The following is a 21217-nucleotide window of genomic DNA, read 5'->3' as shown; positions in this document are numbered from 1 at the left end:
TTGTTGAAGGAATGAAGGGACAATCGTGTAACATCTCTGATTAGGGCAGGACATTTCTAACCCACAAAAATGTTTTAGCAGCGTTGCTCCAAAGTCACAGATTGCCGAGTGTCCTGAGAAGCTAAAGGGAGGAGTGGAAACGTGGCCCACGCCAGGGCAGAGGGCAGTTCTTCGGAGGACACACTGTGGCACCTACTTGCCTGCCGTCTGTAATACAGACGTGATCACTTAAGCACCCCAACCTCAGCCAAACTGTACAGATTCAGGGAGGTTGGAGAGACCTTAGCTCAGCCTGAACCCAGAGGCCACCGTGAGTCAGATGTAAGAAGCCACACCTGTAACCACAGAGCGTGGACAGGTAGGCAGCCAAGGAAGAGCTTGTGGCCGCACTGCACACCACCCTGGTGGGCGGCAGAGGGCGCTCACAGCCCAATGCATCTGACTGAGCTCTGTGTGTAGCGTCAGTGGGTTTAACCAAGGGCTCTGCTTTTTGCAATGACCTTGCATATGTATGTACGCAAGAAAGCTGAAGCACCGAGCTCGCTCCTAGAGCAAGAGGGATGCTCAGTAAATAGTAATTTATGACTAGAAGCACAGAAGTAAGGAAAAATAATTCCAGCCTTTGGTCCCCTAGCATTTATTTTTTTATGGTTGTCTTCATAATACATATCAAATTCCAAATTACTGTTGGAAAGGGAGAGATTAAACATTTATTTCTATCACCTAACAGACACATGAGTGGAAGGAGCTCAAGCCAAACGCGACAGATTTAAGACACAGACGAGCACTAGAAGCTGAGGTTTAAACGCAATGCTTGGTTTCTGCTTCTTCCAGCTGGGCCTCCTCATTGTCTGGGGTGGCCCTGTCCTGGGCCATCTCCTTCAGAAAAGCTGGGGACATACTCTACTCACTGCTGTCTGGCAGACCCTGGGGGGACCCCTGGACCCCTGTGCAGGTGAAAAGTCCTCATGGGAGTGGACTGGCCTCCACGGGGTCCCCTAGACTCCTGCAGGTGAAGACCGAGGTTTCAGCCTTCACCTGCACACAGAAAAGTTAAAAGGCAAGAACACGTACTGTATCAGCAGAGAAATGGTAGATAGGGTTCTTTTGGGGGCATCTCTAAACAGAATGAGACTTTTTTCCTTTAAGACTTAAGTACCTTCAGGAACGTCGTTTGCAAGAAAAGAGTCTTGAAATACACGATACATTTAGGAAAACTAACAATGTCTATCTAGTCCTCCAAATGCAGGCATGCTGGGAAGATGGCTCATTTTCAGAGCAGGATTCCATTCCAGCAATTGCATTGCCGTGGAAACAGACACTCCAATATCTACCAGTCGTTGCATTTTGGAGAAATTTAAAGTAATGGTTGAAGGCAGCATTGATAAATGGGAACATGAGACAAAATTGTAAAAAAAAAAAGGGGGGGGAGAATAAGTAAGCTAAATATCTAAATTTAGATCCCATTACCTTCTCTTCCATCTCACTTCTGGCTCCGGGCAGATTCAGAGGACTCGGAGAACTTGGTGTGTCACTAGACTGCAAAGGCAAAGACAACACGTAAGTCACACACCAGAACAAGCAGTTCTGGGCAGCTAAGGAGACAACGGGTAAGCCTGGAAAGGACCACCCCTCCTCCACACAGGGTGCAGCTGGCTTCAAAGGGCCAGCAGGAGTCACGGTGGGGGCCCTGCGAGTGGCCAGATGCCACAGGCACTCCTCAGGCACAGGGTGTGCACTGCCCCTCCCCCAAATCTGACCCACTTCCCATCTGGTGCTCTCCATGCTCAGTCTTGCTGTCCTCCCTCCTGCCCAGAGAACCTGGGCGCTGACCTACAGCCCTCTTCCCTGGGAAGCAGGCCCCCAGCCTTGGGGCTTCTGCTTTGCTAACTGCCTTCCACTCCCCTCACCTGCCAAACCTCTGGCCTTGGAGCCAGACCTCTTCTCCAGGAGAAAAGAAGGCCAACCACCAATGCCCCATGCAAAGGACTGAGCTGAGAGGTTGCGTGCCAGAAGAGGCAAAACAACTCAGGAAAGAAGGAAGGGAAAGAAAAAGGCTGAAGATCCACCCCACCCCCTGTCCTGCCCTGGGAACCCCACACCACGTCACCGCCACCTTCCTGATGGCCCGCTACACCCTCTGTTGCATCCTCAACATTTACAAAAGGGTCTTCCTGTCCCAGGGCGGCAATGCCAGCTCGCCCTCCCTCAGTCTGTTTTCTGCACCACATTTAGAAGCATCTTCAGAAAACACAAATCAGATTATGTCACCACCCCACTTCCGATTGCTCAGAGGCTTCTTATAACGTCCAGAGTAGAATCCACCCACTTCCCGTGGTCTCCACACACTCTCCCCTCCCGCCATCAGTCCCCTATGGTCCAGTGGGCCACCCTGACCCGCTCCTCCTTCAGGAAGCACAGTCCCTTCTCCGGCCCAGGCCTTGCTCCTCCCTCTGCCTAGAACACGCCCCACCCCCAGGTCTGCCCAGGGCAGCCCTGACCTCATCTTTCCACCTCTCCCCAGTAAGTCGCACACTCTTCCATCACCTGGCTTTATTTCCTGGGTGACGTCTTTCCTGATCTGAAATTATTGACCTATTTATTGACTTATATGTCATCTGTCCTCCTCATCACCATATAAACTAGGTGGGGCCGCCCCTTGTTAAATCTTGTTCGTCTCTATGACACCCACAGCTGGGGTAGCGGCCCGCTGAACAAATGAGCCTTCTCTCCCAGGCCGCTGTAACCTGTACGTATGAGTTTATCAGTAACAGTGAAGATGCTTGTCCTTGGGAAACCCCTGCCTCCAGGCCGATGGCCCAGCTGCTGCACTGGAGCGGTCGGAGGGGGAGGGACGGCCCCTCCCTGCGTCATCCGCCACCCACAGGTGTGAGTGCTGCGTGTCATCAGGGCAGGCCTGGGCAGAGACGGGCAACAGGCGGGGGCAGTCCTGGCCCTTCCTTCCCCTCTGCGCTCTGCATACCACTCACCCTTTATTCCTACCCTTAGGACATGGTAGCCATAACAAGCATGGCTGCTTGGAGGGGTGGCATGCCCATTTCAATAGCACTCAAGGTAATTCCAGGCGCCTTGGCAGGCAGAGCACAGAGTGCGTTAGGACGGAAGATTTGGTGCCTCCCTCACCTGGGGAACTCCCACTCCAGCTACAGGTCGGGCCTTTCCTCCTGTTGCCATGAGAACTGACGGCGTCTTCTGCTGCTGGAAGGGCTCTCATGTTAGGATATGCTCATAGTGTTGTTTTGTTTTGTTTTCAGTGTCAAAAGGCCAATTAAAGAGAGGACAGTGCTGGACCACTGTGACTTTCTACACTAAGTAGACTTCAGCTGGTCTGTGTAATATGTTATGTCTTGTTGACCCACTTCTTTCTTTTCTTATTTCCCTTTAAATTAGTCCAATCTAACAAATAATTACTCTGTGCTACGAAGTAATCACTAGCAAAGTCTGTGTGGGGGGGTACAGAGATGTGTAAGATCCAGTTTTGTCCTCAAGGAATTCAGCGTTTAGAGATGGAGAGAAAACAGTGAGGTGGGCAGAGGAACAGCTGGGCTTCGGGTGTGTAAGAAGAGCTAAGGACGCACAGTGAAGGCATGGAGAGACAGTCCATCCTGGGAGTGAGGCCGGGTAAGCTTTCCCAGGAGAGGTGGGCCAACCGGAGTCTCGAAGGGTAAGGGGAAGACACTGGGAAGAGCACGTGCAAATGGCCTGTCTCCTCTCCCTCCCCCACCTCCAGGGTGGTCCCACTGCGGATCTTGTCCATGAAGTCATCTCCAGGCCTGAGCTACTCGTCAGAAAAGCTCCTCCCACTGCTTCCCCTGCACTGCAGACCCAGGGTCCCTGGCTGCCCCTGTCCACTGCCCAGCGCCCTCCGGGCTTGTTCGCAATCACGCCATCGCCTGGAGGAGCCTTACTCTGTTCTCAGTGTCTGAGAGGACGACGTCCTGTTGAGTCACAGCTTCCATGGGACTGGTCAGAAACAGCTCCTCCTCTAAGCTAGCCTCTCCACTGTCTGCCTTCTTCATGGGATTGGCATGGGGTGGTGGCTGCCCAAACTTGATGTTCTTGCCCAACTGTCGCTGGAGAGAAACAAGAGAAAGACGTTCTGAAGCAGTGAAGCGGATCAGAGTGCCCACAGCCGGGTTCTCCTGCATGCCCAGTGGGCACCGAGCATGCTCTGCACGCAGCTGCTCTGCAGACAGCGTGCCGCCTCCCCCCGCCCCTGCCCCCGCCCGGCAGTCCTGCAGGGAGCAGGCATGCTTCCCAGCTTCGTCCTCTCCTTTCCCCACCTCTGAGCTGTAGCTTTTCCGTCCAGCCACCTCTTTCCTGGAGATGGCAATTTTCCAGGGGGTAGAAGGACCCATTTCTGAACCAAAAGTTGGGATGTATGTCATGACAAAAAATTTTCTGATTGACCTCTAAATTAATTTATATAAAAGTCTTTTAAAAGTATAAAAATTGTATAGAAAATACTACATGGAATGCAGGAACCACTGGGGGAAAGCAAGGCCCTTGTGACTGCTGCAACAAGAGCAACCTCAGGCCTCCTTTGGACACATTCCCCCGGAATGTTGATGCTTCAACTGCCTTCCCCACCAGCCCCAGGCTTGACTCTCGTGTTCTGGTCACAGGGGGCTCCAAAGCCACGGTGAAGAAGGCCCAGGGCCAGCACGCTCTCCATGATCAATGCTGAAACCAGGGAGGGGACAGAATGCTGTCCTGCCGCCAGGACTTCCTCTTTGCCTTGCTGTTGCTGCCCACTGTGAACGAGGGGACAGACGCCACCATGTGGGGAAGGGACAAGATGTAGGCAGCAGAAAAGCACCAAGGGGGGGCTGCTACCCGTAGATGGTAGCTAACAGGACAGGGAAAAGGGATGGAAAAACAGGGGTTAGAAATAAGGAAGAAAATAGTATTTGGAATTAGAGAAAAGCCAGACCAGAAAAGGAAATATATTTGCTAAAGAAAACTGCTATAAATACAATAGCTAAAGACGGGGCAAAATATTTAGAGGGCTGCGGCAGAGCGAATGAACGGCATTCAGGCAGAAAATGAGTATGCCATCGTCATCTGAAAGACCACTGAACTGGGTGCCTGTACAAGTACTGAGTGTCTGACCTGCAGCACGGTTTCTCTACCTCAGCGCTATGGACCTTCGGGACCAGATAATTCTTTGTTGTGGGAGCTGTCCTGTGAATGACAGGATGTTTGGCAGCACCCATGTCCTCTGGACACTAGATGACAGGAGCAATCCCTCTTCCCCCTGTGGAGACAACCAAACTTTTCCCAATGTCCTGTGGGGGGTAAAAGCACCTCCCGCTGAGAACCGTTGCTCTGGACTGGGGTACTTGGTTTTGATAATCCTTTTATACCTCAAACAAAGAAAGAGTACATTATCTGACATTTATCTTTAACAGAGCTAATAGTTAACCCCACAGAATTGCAATGCACTCTAGCAAGTATATAGTCCAAACTATCACTTTGCAAAAAAAAAAATTCAGAGGTCCAGTAGGGAGAGGTGACTGGCCCAAGCTTAAGGAAAGAATGAGTGACCCCAGAGGAATTTGAATTTAGGTCTTCTAAACCACACTGTTATTTCATTGCATTGCATTGTTCTTGTAAATCTGACATCACACTTCCTTCTTATGGGGCCAGGAATAAAAACATGATGCAGTATTTTTATACTTTACTGAAGTTTTCCTAGCCAAGAACCCTTCAAGGGAAATGTCCCTTCTCCCCCAGAACTCGGGTACCAAATCCACCCGCCTGCCATGCCCAGCTCCCCCTCAGCCTTGCATGGTGGACGGTGAAACTGCAGAGACATGAAAGAGATGAGCCGAAGACTGCCCCCCCACACCCCTAGCACCCCAGCATGCCAACCAGGAGCACAGAAAGACAAGGACTTGTATTTGATCTGCTGGCATTTCAGCCCGAGCCTGGCTCTCCCGACACCACAGGGAAGGCGCACATATGGAAAGCCTGAAGTCAGCCAATGAAGCACAGCTGCGCAGCCTGGAAGGGTTTCAGGGAAGAGACGGCTGAGAAAAGGCTGTCTTCTAAACCCGAGTTTAGCAGGAAGCAGCAGTTAGTATCTACTCGAAGCAGATCAATAGCAGGCATGGTTAGAAGAGCTGACGGAGTTAGACAGGGGGACACGGTGTAAGAAAGTCACTCTGCTGCCCTGCGGGGAAGGGACAGGAGCCTGAGCGGACCAGTGAGAGCGGCTCCTGTGTGGGACTCCCAGCCCAGCCTTGGGTTTACCAGCTCCCCCTCCTGGGGAGGTGCTGGCTGAGAGCTGGAACTGCTCTAAATCCCGAGACGAGACCTGCCAGTGTCAGGCTCTGCTGTCTACTAACGCTCCGGAGTGACTAAACGAGGGGGCTTCTTCTGCTTACAGGGGAAAGAATAGATCTGCAATGAGCTTCCAGGGAGAACCTGGCCTATCACTATAATGCCACTGAGTTAGGGTGTCTGCCACCATCACAAAACGGAATGAGCGTGCTGATATTTTACTTGATTAGGCCCTTTTTAGAACACTGATGTGGGTCTACCCTGATACACAGGGGACAAAACAGAATATGGCAAAATGTAATCACAGTCTCCATCGTGGCCATCGTGGCTACTGATGGAAAAAGAAAGAGAAAATGGGGGAAAAAGAAAACTGAGTAAGAACAGGAGAAATATGATCCATGGGACAAAGCTGGGAAACGCAGGGAGTGATGTTAAGAAATGAGGTAGAATGTTAGAGAGCAACCGAGAGGAAGGAGGTGCAGGGGCAGAGGAGACACGCGGAGGGGAGAGGGGCGAGGGCCCAGGCGGAGGAGACGCGCGGAGGGGAGAGCGGCGAGGGCCCAGGCGGAGGAGATGCGCGGAGGGGAGAGCGGCGAGGGCCCAGGGAGAGGAGACGCGCGGAGGGGAGAGCGGCGAGGGCCCAGGGAGAGGAGACGCGCGGAGGGGAGAGCGGCGAGGGCCCAGGCGGAGGGGAGAGAGGCGAGGGCCCAGGCGGAGGAGACGCGCGGAGGGGAGAGCGGCGAGGGCCCAGGGAGAGGAGACGCGCGGAGGGGAGAGCGGCGAGGGCCCAGGCGGAGGAGATGCGCGGTGGGGAGAGCGGCGAGGGCCCAGGCAGAGCCGCACACCCTGTGGAGGGTACAATGGCTGAGGGCAGGGGCAGGGACAGGGGGCAGGCGTGTCGGGGGACGATGTGTGTGGCATCAAAGGGTTAACTTATGTCACAGATATGTTCATCCTGGCAAAAGATGCACATGCTGTTGCCTTTGTGGATGACAATGTGCATCTCCATAAAGCTGCTGGTTTAAATTCCCTCCAGGGAAAATAAATTCAGGCTGATGGCTAGGTGGCTTAGGAGGACGGGAGGACACAGGTCACCAAAGAAACAACCGTGAAACACCGTGGAGGGACAGGGCTGCAAACCTCTCTATCCAAAGGACTGTCTTCACAGACACATCCTGCAGCTGTCAGAAATGAGACCCTAAGGCCAGTGAGGATGGAGGGCCCCAGGCCATGGTGAGTGGTCCTCAAGCTGGCGAGGTCAGGGTTCCTACACCTGCACATTTTCCCGTCTCTGTGGCTTCTGCTCCAAATGCTTCCTTTAGCTGACCCAAAAAAGACTGGGCTGTTGCCACACTGTGCGAATTAGTGACAATTAAAATGTTATTGCTAAAACCTACTTGGTGATCTTAGGCATTGTATGAATTGAACGCAGGAATAAATGTGGCTTCTTTTGTGACTTTAATTCTGCCCACTGCTCACACTGTTCAGGCACTGCTACCTAGAAACTGTGACACGAGCGATCCCTGAAAAACAGACTGCTAAGATGAGCCTGCCCTTAAGTTTTCGGAGAAAGAAACTACTACCACTCCTCCATTTTTTTTTAAGACCCGTAGATCCTTACACATATGTGATTATAACCAGAGGGGAGCGGGGAGAGTTGTGCCTATGCTGCCAGTCCATGTGGCTAGTGGCTGTGAATGGTGTTACTGTTGAGACTGGAATGTGAGCGAAAAGGGACTATATTTTATTCATTGAAACTGGGCCATTTTGTTGTGATATGGAATGCTGGAGAATGACGTTATAGGAATGCACATCCATATTTATGAGGCCTTTTTTATGGCGTGCCGATTCCAAGCATATCATACTCCGCAGCCCTCACACTGCCAGTGTTTAGAGTGCCCTGCGTTTTCCATTCTTCAGACCATGCCTGTAAGAATAAAGCAGAGGGAACACAGAGCTGCTGTCTTCCTCAGTGAACTATAGATACTCCCACACTTAAAACATGGTTGTTTAAAAAAAAAAAAAAAAGAAAGAAAGAAATGCAAAAGAAAAAGCATACAGATTTAAAGACATCTGCTCTGGGGATGTGGCTAAGAGCAGGTATTTGTTCTTTGTACCCTGGACAGCTGCATGAGGTGTCAAAATCCTCAAGCGTGTGACGCCTTGGCATTTTTGCATGAAATCCAGCTCAGCAGGAGAGAGTAGCTGCTGAGGATGGAGGTTTTTCCTCCTGAGCTGAATGGTCTGTGGACTAATGGACTAAGCATTTTCTGACAAAGGTGTGGTATAATTCTAAAAATTACCTGCAGGCATAGACTGTGGTGTTCCTGAGGTTCTGGGTTTTGGGTTTTTTTTTTCTTTTTTTTCCCCAGAGACAGAGAGAGAGAGTCAGAGAGAGGGATAGATAGGGACAGACAGACAGGAACAGAGAGAGATGAAAAGCATCAATCATTAGTTTTTCGTTGCGAAACCTTAGTTGTTCATTGATTGCTTTCTCATATGTGCCTTGACCGCGGGCCTTCAGCAGACCGAGTAACCCCTTGCTCGAGCCAGCGACCTTGGGTCCAAGCTGGTGAGCTTTTGCTCAAACCAGATGAGCCCGCACTCAAGCTGGAGACCTCGGGATCTTGAACCTGGGTCCTCCACATCCCAGTCCAATGCTCTATCCACTGTGCCACCGCCTGGCCAGGCTGTGGTGTGAGTTTTATCATTGGTTGGTAGATACTTCACAGCCTAGTCTGACCTAAAATAAGCAGGTACTTCCCTGATCTGTGCTCTGGGCAGCCATAGGAATGGTCAAGGTCATTGTAGTCCAAATGCAAAGAAGTGCAAACCTTACGAAGTTACTCCGTGCTATACCAGATGAACAGTGGTGCAATTATTTTGCCACAGAAGTTTTTGCAGGTGATCGATTCCCTTTACTCAGAAAAGTGTGGGCTTATTTATGCAGTATTCAGTCATCCTGTACTCAATAGAGAGATACTAAGCGCCTACCGTGCAGCAGCATGACTGTTTTCGCTGAGATGACTACATGTGGCCAGTAGAGGGCAACCTTTCCAAATGCAGCCATTACAGGGCTGGGAAGTTTCTTAAGTTAGAAAAAAAAATTTTGTTTCGTTCAGTTTTGTTTTAAGTGGCATACCAGTAGAAATCTCATTTCAAAAAAATGTCTTAATAACGGTGGCTAATCAGCTTGCCAGGACATTCACTATCAAATAGGTTTTTGTCCCTTACTTCTCTCTCTCTAAAATAAATATATACAGATACACAAAGACAATTCATACATAAAAAAACATACATGCCTCTGAGTAACTGAACACCCTCATTCCATGCCGGAGTCTACGAGGAGGGGTCTTTTATGCTGCTTACTAAGCATCAATACCAGCATAACGTTACAGAAAGATGCAAAGCATTCATGCAATTTAATAAAGGTAACTACTATTTCTACGACTTACCAGGAACATACTGCTTAGTCGACTGAAAAATAAAGCACAGTCTTTTGGGGGTGATACAGTTATAGCTTATGTCATCTTATGTCACTCCAAAAATTACATTTTCTATGATAATGGTCCCTGTTTCATCGAAGAGCAAAGCCTTTAATTTAATAGTTGAACTTATTGGGGTGACATTGATTAAGGTTACACAAGTCTATAATAAATGCATCATCTGTACACTGTACCAAGGGATCACCACCCCGAGTCAGGTCTCCCTCCATCGCCATCTTCCCTTTGCTCTCTTCTGTCTCCCCTCATCCGCTTTCCCTCCTGAGATCCCCGTACGGGGGTCTCCTTACATTGAATTTTATTAAAAATATAACTATAAAGCTATAAGTAAGCTTGTGAATCCATACAGCAGAAGCAAAATTAGGAAAGCCTCATAGGAGGAGATACTGTCAAAAGACAGCACCCAATTTAGATAGTCATTCTGCTTTACTCATATTTCTCTTCTGTATTAATAGAGTTGTAGCTTCAGGGAAGTTGGTTGTTTTATATTTTATTAATCATGAGATCAGACTCTTTAAAATTATGCCGTACTGTTTCACAGGACTAGCAGGCAGTCACATGTTTTAGTGAGTTTCTATGTCTTCAGTACCGTAGAATTATGTATCATTCACAGCTCCAAATCCACCTCTTGGAGTGGCAGTGGCATATGCTGTGATGTGACAGAGTAGGTACCATTTCAGGTAATAAATGAACTATTGCCTAATTTTTAATAAACTTCTAGAAAGCCCTCATAAAATACAGCTGTTCTGTGGACTGTGATCTGTAAGTCACTCCTCTCAGAAAGCAGATCTAACCAGCGCTTCGGAACTCCTAAGGAGGAATAATAATATACCAGGAATCTTGATGACTTCAAGAAGGAAGGGGGCAGGGCAGTGCCCAAGTTTTCTTTGGCCATCGCCACGCTCCCCGCTTCTTCCATCTGTGAGAGGTGACAGTTTGCCTTTTCTTCGGAGTCTACAGAACGTGTCACAGCACAGCCAGCGAGAACCAAGAATGCAGCCTGGTTGGGAAACGCTGGGCCTGGAAGGAGGTGCCTAGCTCAGCTCTGAGGGCAGGACTATGGCCTGGGCAGCGGGACCAGCAGGTAGAAAGATCTAGGCAAGTGTGGGCGTGGTCCCAGGGTGTTGGCTAGTTCCCTGCTGGCCATATGCTGTACTCAGCTGAGTGTGTGTGTGTGGAATATGTGACCTAACCCTGATTACGAAATAGGTAGGTAATGTTCAATAGAAACAAGAACATTCCAAGTCAACAGAAAACTTTGAATAAAATGCTTCATCGTGTCAGTAGCTACTCAAGCCAGCTGTTTTTTGTTCATTTGTTTTGCGCACTCATTCACTCACTCACTCATTCACCGTTGTAGAGTCAGAGACAGATGGAAGCCAGCAAACCAGAGTCCCCTGTTGGTAATCTGGATCGCCTCCAGGCACTCCTGTCTCAGAGAAGTTCCTGCTCAGGCACTTCTGCCGGGTGAGTGAATTCTTCCAAGCCATCGGGCAGACCTGCACAGTCAGATCCCAGGTGTCTTTTCCTGGAATCTCACGATCTGAGTCACAGTTAGTGAAGAATTCTTTTATTATACAGTTGACCCTTGAACAATGCAGGGGTTTGGGGCACCAACCCCCATGCGACTGAAAATCCACATAGAACTCTGACTCCCCCCAAACTTGACAACTGTTAGCTTCCTGTTGGTCAGAAGCCTTAGTAAACATATAACCTGTGTTTACTAACACACACTTTGTATGTTATATGTATTATATACTGTATTCTGACAAGAGAGTAAGCTAGAGAAAAGAAAAATGTTATTAAGGGAATCATAAGGGAGAGAAAACATACTTACATAATTGATAAGTCTGTGTATAAGCGGGCCCATGTAGCTAAAAACCGTGCTGTGCAAGGGCCAACTCTATTTTCATTATGAAGGAGTTACCACCTAGGTCAATTTTACATCGGAAAACTGCCCAGTTCTGCAGTGGGAACGGGGGGAGAGGTAAGAGCTGCATGGCACTCCTCTGAGACAGGGGGCTCAGGGAGCCAGGTTTATAAACACGACAGAGTCAAGTCTCACTCACTGTCTGAGCAGGGAGACTCCTGCTGTGCGACACCCGCTGTGCAAACCCTCAGCGGACAGTAGGCCCCGCCCTGTACTTGGGGTGGGGCTCAAGGCCTACACTTAATGGTTAAGAACGCTTCCCTCCCGTGTGAGTCATGCAGCTTCTTGTCTTCATGATGTCCACTTAAAAATGAGGGGAACATCTCAGAGAAAGGCGAGGGGGTGTTATGAAGGTGGGTACAATGGTGACAATGTACCTCTCACAGGTGGACAGAAGGCTTAGAGAATTGACTCAGGTTCAAAGGAGCAAAACTTCTCCCCAGGAGCTTCCCCTGGACCCCCCAGTCCACTCCGCCAGCCGGGCTGGGCTTTTCCCCCTCCCCTCCACGGCTGGGCCCCCTCCTGCGCTCTGACCTGCTCATCTCAAGCTGTCTTACCTGAAGAGTTTTGACTTTGCCCAGGATGTTGTCCTGTGACATTGCTTGAACTGTCTGCTCACTTTCTGCTCCCCCATCAGGGATAAAAATACTGTCATGGGAAAACGCCCGGCTTCCCATAGAATAGTTGAAGGACCTGGAATGCAAATCATGTGCTTCATTTTATTAGGATGATAAAATGTTTTTGGCAATAAGTTTCCTGTTCCTCCTGATTTGGGGACTCCACCCACATCCCCTGTCTCGCCCGGCACTGTGTCCTTTTCTGCTATGGGTCAGCCAAGTAGCTGGGTGGATGGAAGGTTCCCCCAGGAATAAGGGGGCATGTCTCCAACACAACATCTTAGCGCCACTCACTGACATCTCGGGCAGTTACTGATTTTGTAGAGGACCTGGGACCAGAGCGTTACAGCAAGTTTAATGGGAGGAGCCTTTCTCCTGACGAGCTGTCACTACCAGTTCTACCCAGGTATGTCCTGTCAACCAGAACTTTGTAAGTAACATCTGGATTTGGAACTAAGAGGCAAGAGTTTCTTTTGGAACACAATCAAACTGGAAGACAGATATACACATCTAAACCGAGGACCAGACCTACTGATAGGGACCACAGGAATAAAGAAGCTCTCACTCAAGCTTCCAGGAGTTCAGAGAAAGGGGGGAGAAAAGTGTGTTAGGGCAATTCTGCTGGGCCTCGTGCACACTGCTCAGCTTACAGGCAGTGGGTACCCGACAATAAACACGTCAGTTGAAGGCTCGAACTTCAAGAAGTCCAGACTTCTACCTGACAAGAAGAGGAACAGCGAAGCCAGCTGTTCTCACTTGACCTTGGAAACAAAGTTATTTCTGGGAAGGAGTACACATGTAGGCTGTCCACAGGGCAGGCAGCAGCGCACCCCCCCACCCCCCCACCCCCGTGGGGCAGGGCAGGCAGGGTGATGGAGTGCCACCTCTCCCTCTCCCGTCCCCAGAAAGGGGCCCACCTGGAGGTTGGATCAGTGACCAAGTGCCAAATGCAATGGGCAAGGTCCCAAACAAGTGCAGACCTGGCTGGGCAGACTGAGTACTACATTTAATTTGCCAAATTATAGGCAGCAGGGTTTAAAAAAAAAAAAAAAGCATATGAGGTTAAGAAACAGAGGACTTGGATGTGAGCCTCCTGGTTCTGTGATCTTAGGCAACAGCAGCAACAACTGCCATCCTTTCCTTCGATGAAAATACTGTGCTGAGTCTCCCTTGTATCATCTCTCCAACATCTTGTTCCAGATGGACTCGGGATAGATAACGCTAGCTAAGGTCATCCAAATAGAAGCAGTAGAGAGAGAAACTGAATTCAGATCTGGTGAATACCATCCCACGCTAGCTAGCTGAAGTGTCTTCAGGTGCTGGAAGGTCCTAGAGTATTCTATCCCACGAGGGAAGGGAGAGGGGTGGGTCAGTGGGAGAGGAGGACAGGATGGAAGTGCCATGTGGGAGGGCTGAAGCTACTCGACAGCTAGAATCATGGGCAAGCCTACAGCTGCCTAGCACCAGACGCCACAGAGCAGCAGCCCACTTTATGGAATATGGGGCATTATTCTGGGGTAAGAATATGATCATGGAGGCAAATGAAACATATCACTGTCTCCCTGTCCTCAGAGAATTTGTGATCTAGATTACAAAATGAACTTCCAGGTTCATCTAAAGATGCTATGAAATATACTTTTCTAAATTATGGAATCAGGCTGTTTAATACTCTTCTGCCAAAACTTTTCTCCCAGATTCCTGGTCATGATTCAGATGGGAGAAGAGGTAACTGACTTCCTTTCTATACATGGTGTCTTTACAGAGGACTTCTACACACACACACACACACACACACACACACAGAGGCTCTCAGCTATTCGCGCAAACGTGCGAACGCACAAGTCCATTTTAGATGCTCAATAAATGTTTAATGATGTCTCACAGTTGTGTGCACACAACTTACGCCAGTGCTATGCGAAGTTCCCTTCCGGTTTCTAAGTCAATCTCAACAGAATCACGACGTTCATCTCCCTGCTCCCATACTTTTTCCCAAATAGGCTCAGAACCGACACTCGCTGCTCTTCTCTGCTGCCCCAAATGTCCTGGTTGCCAACCAGGATTTAATGTCGATCTATTTCAGATGATCACGTTGAAAAATAGAGAAAATGAACACTAAGAAAGATAATAGTAAAGTAATAATTATAATAATAGTGCTAGTCACAGCTAAATTTAGTACTAGCTAAACGTGATCAAGGATTTGCCATGTACCTTGCCCATGTTAACCTCTTTAATATAATACTAAATCATTATCATCTGTAACTTTATGTGGTAGGTACTATTATTAAGTCTATTTTACAGATGAGGAAGCTAAAGCTTAAAGACAGTGAGTGACTTGCATAAATTGTTTCCGGCCTCTGTTCCATCGGTCTACATGTGTGCGTGTGTGTTAGCAATTATCTCACACTACAGCAGCGGTTCTCAACCGGTGGGTCGCGACCCCGGCTGGGGTCGAACGACCAAAACACAGGGGTCGCCTAAAGCCATCGGAAATACATATTTTATTTAAAAATGTATTGTATAATAAATATGTGGGTCGTGCCCTACATGTTGAGAACCGCAGCACTACAGCTTTTTTTTTTTTTTTTTTTTTTAGTATAAGATGCTCTTTGTTTTTGCTATTTTATCTATTTTTTGAGATATAACTCATATAAAGTGCTAACATCGTAAGTACATAGGTGATAAATTTTTACACATGTATGCAATTGTGTAACCCCGGCAAAGATAAAAATATAGCTATTTGCTTCCCCCCAAAGGTTTCCTAGTACTTTTTTTTTAGAGGAAAAAATCCTCAACCATTATTCTGGTAACCACTATTCTGTGGTTTAATGCTACAGATTAAACTATAGCTTTTTTAAAAATTGAATTTATTGGGGTATAGGTTTCAGGTGTGCAACTCAATAAAACACCACCTGCCCACACATCGTGCGCCCATCGCCCCAAGCGGTCCCATTTCCACCCACTTTTCCCAACACCATCTCCCCTGTCCCTTCTGTCCCTCCTGTCCCTCTGGCTGTCCCCACACTGTTGTCTGTGTCTATGTTATACTATAAGTTTTTAATGAATCTTAGTATCTCCTAGTTTAAGTTCTACGGCTTTGATTCTCTTTTTCAAGATGGCTCTTTTTATCTCTTGGTATTTCTACAATCAGGGTGCCTGTGACAAAGGAAAATTTTTAGCCAGGATCTTCATACAATGTTGAAGAGAAGTGGTGATGATAGACTTTGGCATGTTCTCAAACTGAGCAAGAAAGCATTCAATATTTTACCATTAAGTTTACGATATCATCTATAGAATTCTTGTTGATTATATTGCTGCTTCTTTGAAAAGACTGGCAGTCTATCTTTTATTAATAGCTGATTTTAAGATTTTTTTTTTCTTTGCCTTTGGTTTTCAGCAGTTGTGGCTAGGTGTGTATTTCTTATACTTTACTCAGGTGGGGGTATGTATTACTGCTTAAACATGTAGCTTGGTGTCTTTCATCAGTTTTGGAAAATTCTCAGCTATTACCTCTTTGAACACTGCTTCTGCTCCATTTTTCCTTTATTCCTCCTCTGATTCTTCATTGTTAGAACCTCTCTCACCATAAGCCATACATCTTTATGTTGTTTTCTGTATCTGTCATTCTTTTCACTTAATATGATTCAGGCTAGATTTTTTTTCTACCAACTTAGCCTTCAACTCATTAACTCTCATTAGTTGTGTCCAATCTGCTGTTAAAACTACCAATTGAGTTCTTAATTTCACTAGTGCTTTTCAGATATAAAATTTTCATTTGATTATTTTTAATAGATTCCAGTTCTCTGGTGAAATTCTCCATCTTGCTAACTGCTTTGTTAAAGATATTAATCTTAATTATTTTAAAGGCTCTGTCTGAAACTGCAGTATCTTAGTCCCCTTTGGGTTTATTTGTATTATCGTTTTCCTCATAGTCTGTTTCTTAGCTTCCCAGTTATTTTTAATCAAATTCTATATATCATGAATGAAAAACTGGGTTATTCTCTCCTTCCAGAGAGGATTCACTGACTTCTCTAGTGACCTCAATCCATTGATCGCAATCCAATCAGGGACTGAACTAATCAAGGCTGGTAAGCAATCCTGGAAAGGCTCAGATTACCTCTGTCTTGTCCCCACTTCTAGGGTATAGACCTCCAGGAATCTCAACTAACAACCTGGGTTATTTCCTAAGGTCCTCCTCCTGGGTGGGTCCCAAACTCCACTTCCTGTCTTTCCAGTACCAGAGACAGCCAGAGAACTCTGTCCTGCTTTTCATCTTCTAACCCATCAACAAATGCCTCAAAAGGAAAATTGTTGTATAGATTTATGTTCAGTCTTCTAGTCTTCCTTTTCTTGGGATATTAATACTACGAGTCCTGGTTGTCTGGACAGCTGCTAACTCTTACGTGTTGTGTTCCTGGCCCCATGAGATGGCCCACAGCTATGCTGCCTTCTCCACCTCTTGGAAGCCATCTTTCTGGTCTCTTGCCCTGCACCAAGAGTCAACTAATGCCCACAGGAGAAAAGCAATATGCAGAAAGTTGGGCTCAACTCAACGGGCTTCCCTTCTCTCCAGGATCTCATTGCTCAAGCCTGGTACTTCAGCAGCAATCTGATGCCTTCAAACAGATGTCTTTACTATCCTGTCCATATTTCCAGTTGTTCTTGGTGGAAGCACTGATTTGTTCCAAGCTACTTCATCAAAGCTGTAAGTAGAAGTAAATAAACTTTCGGACATTTATTAAGTTTTTACACATCAGAACATATTTGTTGATATGGCTCTTAAGAGGATTACTTTACAAAGTGACCACAAATATTTGTACCTTTTTCATTTTATATCTGGTTTTTGTCCCATTTTAAAGCTCTGACAAGAAACAGTAGAGGAGAATGGTTATTGGTTTATTTAGTTGCAAGAATGAACAATGTCTTCTAAATAATTCAGTTTACATAATGCAAATCAACATTAGATCCTCATCAATTTTGTTCATTTAAAATATTTGGCAATCATGGTTATCAGTCTTGGCTCCAAATAACCCTACAATATAGTTTATTTCCTATTCTCCAAAGGGGAAGCTCAGACAAAGAGTGGGTAGAAACATTGCCCAAAGTTCCAAAGTTTGAGGCAGGGCTGGCATTGAAACTGAACAGTCCATGTGTAAAGAACTCAGCGTGAAGCTATGTTCTCATGAACAAAGAACTTGGTGGAGTCAGTGTCCTTAACCAGCTGAGAACTGCGAATTACATGAGTGGGAGAGGAAGGTTAATTCACCACAAATTGTACCTTAGCAGCGTTCAGCTGGACTTCTTCATTCTTGACATTTAAGGATCTTTCACAAATGGTTACAAAGCAGGTCTATCCTCCCCCTCCTTTTCTTATGAGTAAGCCAAGAGGTGAGGGGCCTCTAAACCTCAGCATTGCAGCCCTCAACTTCTATATGCTCAAGTGGAAGGAATGGAGCTTGCTCCGTCAGAACCTCCTCTTCTGATGCTGAGAACACAGAGCAGCCTCTTAATCATGAGGAGAGATGTAGAAAGACCTCTAAAATCCCCCAGATTTTTTAACTTCCAACTGGAGGGTTGCTGATACAGCCATATGACAGTCATTTTGATTTAACCGAGGTTTTTAGTCAAATGCAAGCATATGTGGGAAAAGCAAACTAGGAGGGCAAGAGAGGCCCACTCGGGAACTTTAGAACAACACTGGTCTCTGAGGAACAGTTTTCAGAAACTTAAAAGAAGAATCACAGACATGACTTAAAGAGGCCAGAAAAATGGTCCTTTTGTACTTGGAGGTGCAGGTATCAGTTCCTGGGGCCTTCTGGACAGAAGGGAGCTGGCTAAGATGTTGCAACTCTTGCTTCTATATTTCTGTCCTGGCTCTGTTGTTGTCATTGATATTGTTATTGGTAGAGAGGTTTGGATTCCAAACACCTAATCAGAGGCTTCTAATCAGCCCAAAAAGACAGACAAGCTTTTGGTGTTTCCCCTCAACTCTGCGCGGACTCCTGCGGTTGTCTTTGCAAAGGCATTGAGGCAGAACAGCCTGAGGCTACTCTTCTGGCCTTAACAGTCACTTTTAATAACTGTCTCTCTGACCCCCAAACTACCCTCTCTTCTTCTGCCCACGTGTCTCCAACTCCTTACTGGACACTACGATGTGACTATCCTACTGTCTCTGTAAGCTCAATGTGAATAAAACCAAACTCATCCGAGTTTTCCGTAAAACTCCCATCTTTCCTATATCTTTGTTACTATCACCCCTGAGACTCTGTACTATACGATGCTATAAATGAGGCCAGACTGAGGTTAAGGAATTGGTGTAATATCATTTGTCCTTTCACATTCAAAAATCTTTCAAAAATAATACAGAATTGCAAATCCTAAGCTCCTGGACCCATTTTAAGGCTGCACTCGACCTTCCTGTCCACACTCTTCTACGACGATGCCTGGGGCCTGGGCTGCTGCTCTCCACACCTCTGGAAGGTCCTACAAGGAAACTGGGACCAGATGGGGCACTGCTAGTCCAGAGCTGCATCAGCTACGAGGGATGGCATGCAGTCCTCACACAGCCTGCAGTCACTGCTGACTCGGTGGGCTATGATCAGAGTCCACAACTTGACTCCTTACGGATGAATATGAGGTCCAGGATTGTGAAGAGAGGGACTTGATCAAGACAGAACTGAAACGAGAACTCAGGCTCCTCACTTGCAGCTGATAGAGTCTTCCACGTTAACGCAGTGTTCACAGATGTTTAGATTTCTTCAGGAACAAAGATGCTATGTAAACCACAGCTGCTGGACCATGACAGGACCCTTGGTTTAGAGAGCCCCAGTTCACCCACAGCTGCAAACCTTATACAAAAGGTGAACTAATTCCACTGTTTAAGCAGGATGCCAGCATCCATGAATTTTTTCATATTTACATAATATTGACTGAGACTTTTTTATTGTGGTAAAATATATACATTATAAAATTTACCATTTTAATTATTTTTAAGTATACAGTTTACCCATTAAGTACATTCACTTTGTTACACAACGATCACCATCATCCCAAACTGCAACTCCATACTGATTCAACAATAACTCTTCATCCCCCTTCCTCCCAGCCCCTGGAGACCAGTATTCTCTTTCCTAGCTCTTTGAACTAGACTACTCCATGTACCGCATGTAAGTGGAATAATATTTGTCCTTTTGAGTTGACTTCTTTTTTGTGTGTGACAGAGACAGAGAGAGGGACAGATAGGGACAGACAGACAGGAAGGGAGACAGATGAGAAGCATCAATTCTTTGTTGCAGCACCTTAGTTGTTCATTGATTGCTTTCTCATATGTGCCTTGACCGGGGGCTACAGCAGACCAAGTGACCCCTTGCTCAAGTCATTGACCTTGGGCTTCAAGCCAGCGACCTTGGGCTTCAAGCCAGCGACTTTTGGGCTCAAGCCAGCAACCATGTGGTCATGTCTATGATCCCATGCTCAATCCAGCGACCCTGAGCTCAAGCTGGTGGCCTCAGGGATTTGAACCTGGGTTCTCTGTGTCCCAGTCAGGTGTGTTGGCTTATTTCACTTAGCATAATATCTTCAGGGTTCATCCATGTTGTAGAACGTATCAGAATTTCATTTCTTTTTAAGGTTGAATAATATTCCACTGTATGTAAGAATATATATACATGAATGTGCTATATATTTATATATATTTCATTTATAAATTCATTTAATTTCAGTTATGCATTCATTTGTCAATGGACATTTGAGTCATTTCTGCCTTTTGGCGGTTGTGAATAATGCTGCTGTGGACACTGGTGTATTCATCAAGATTTTTAAAAAATGTATGAATGTAGCATGATGACTCATAACTAGGTGTAGACATGGCTGAAAGAGTAAGTTGGTGTCCCATAAAGCCCTCATTTCACACCAAAGATCTGACATCACTTCCATATCTTCCAACCAAATTAAACAGTCACTATCTATAAAGGTTAGCAGAGACTAACAGGACAAGAGAAGGAAAAGGAGGAGGGGGAGGAAGAGAATGAGAAAAAGAAGGAGGGGAGTGAAAGGAGGTGGAGGAAAATGAGAAGAGAGAGAAGGAAAAGGAAGAGAACTCCTTCATTTTGCCTAAAACCATGGGAAATTTTGAAGTGCAGTGCTTGCAAAGCTGATCCTGGGGTCTGATTCACAGAGCAACAGCCCCCGCCTTCCAACCCTCCCCGCCCATCTCAGGAGATGTAAGCAACAGGAACTATTAACTGGGGACCAGAGGTTTCTAGTCTAAGAGACGGTGTGTTGTAGTAGCACTTACACCCACCTGCAGTGGCTGAGGGGGTTCTTTATCTTATTACATTTAAGCCCTTGCACCTAAGTCATTATGGTAGTGGTTCTCAAAGTTTTTGAAGTTGGGGTGCATTTAAAATCCTACAAATAATTGTAGGCGCACTATATACAAATTTCTGAGAAATACGTTATAATAATTAAGTCAAATATTAAAGAAAAAAATATAAAGTCCAAGTGTGCTCTTCTGGTAATTAAACAAAATAAATATGACAAAATTAAATTTATTCTGACATTAAAAAACATTTTTATGTTACATTTTTTGAGTTATACTTTTTAGAATTCATAAAAAAGAGGGGTTAAAAAAAAACGACAAAAAAGTTATCTCTTTATATATATAGATACATTCTTAGTAAGATTTCGTAAATTCGGTCCCGATGTGAATGTGTTAAATTTTTCATTCCTGTGTTTATGAGAAACATGAGCTGGATGTGTCCTAGCAATTTCTTCAATGTTTGGGCATATATTTGAAAGGCAAACTCTCATTTCCTCGTTAATACATTGAAGAATTCCTCCCTTTTTACTCTTATTGTGTTGAG

The 21217-nt window shown here is 46.4% G+C and overlaps 1 protein-coding gene across 4 annotated transcripts in view; it reads right to left on the bottom strand.

Moving 5' to 3' along the window:
- Window positions 1–21217, bottom strand: part of CRACD (capping protein inhibiting regulator of actin dynamics) — a 270250-nt gene that overhangs the window by 18814 nt on the left and 230219 nt on the right. For 3 of the 4 annotated variants that reach the window (XM_066385545.1, XM_066385546.1, XM_066385547.1), the window contains 3 exons: window positions 12297–12432; window positions 3930–4094; window positions 1471–1539 (listed from right to left, as the gene is read on the bottom strand). In XM_066385545.1, coding sequence (XP_066241642.1) covers window positions 1471–1539; window positions 3930–4094; window positions 12297–12416 — 354 coding nt within the window. In that variant the 5' untranslated portion in view covers window positions 12417–12432. The remainder of the gene's footprint in view (window positions 1–1470; window positions 1540–3929; window positions 4095–12296; window positions 12433–21217) is intronic. The other variant, XM_066385548.1, reaches the window with a different exon arrangement.

This window comes from Saccopteryx leptura, chromosome 5 (genome assembly GCF_036850995.1).
Source record: "Saccopteryx leptura isolate mSacLep1 chromosome 5, mSacLep1_pri_phased_curated, whole genome shotgun sequence".
NCBI classification, from domain to species: Eukaryota; Metazoa; Chordata; class Mammalia; order Chiroptera; family Emballonuridae; genus Saccopteryx; species Saccopteryx leptura.
Note: the sequence above shows the minus strand (reverse complement) of the source record. Positions and strands in the feature narration are given on the sequence as shown.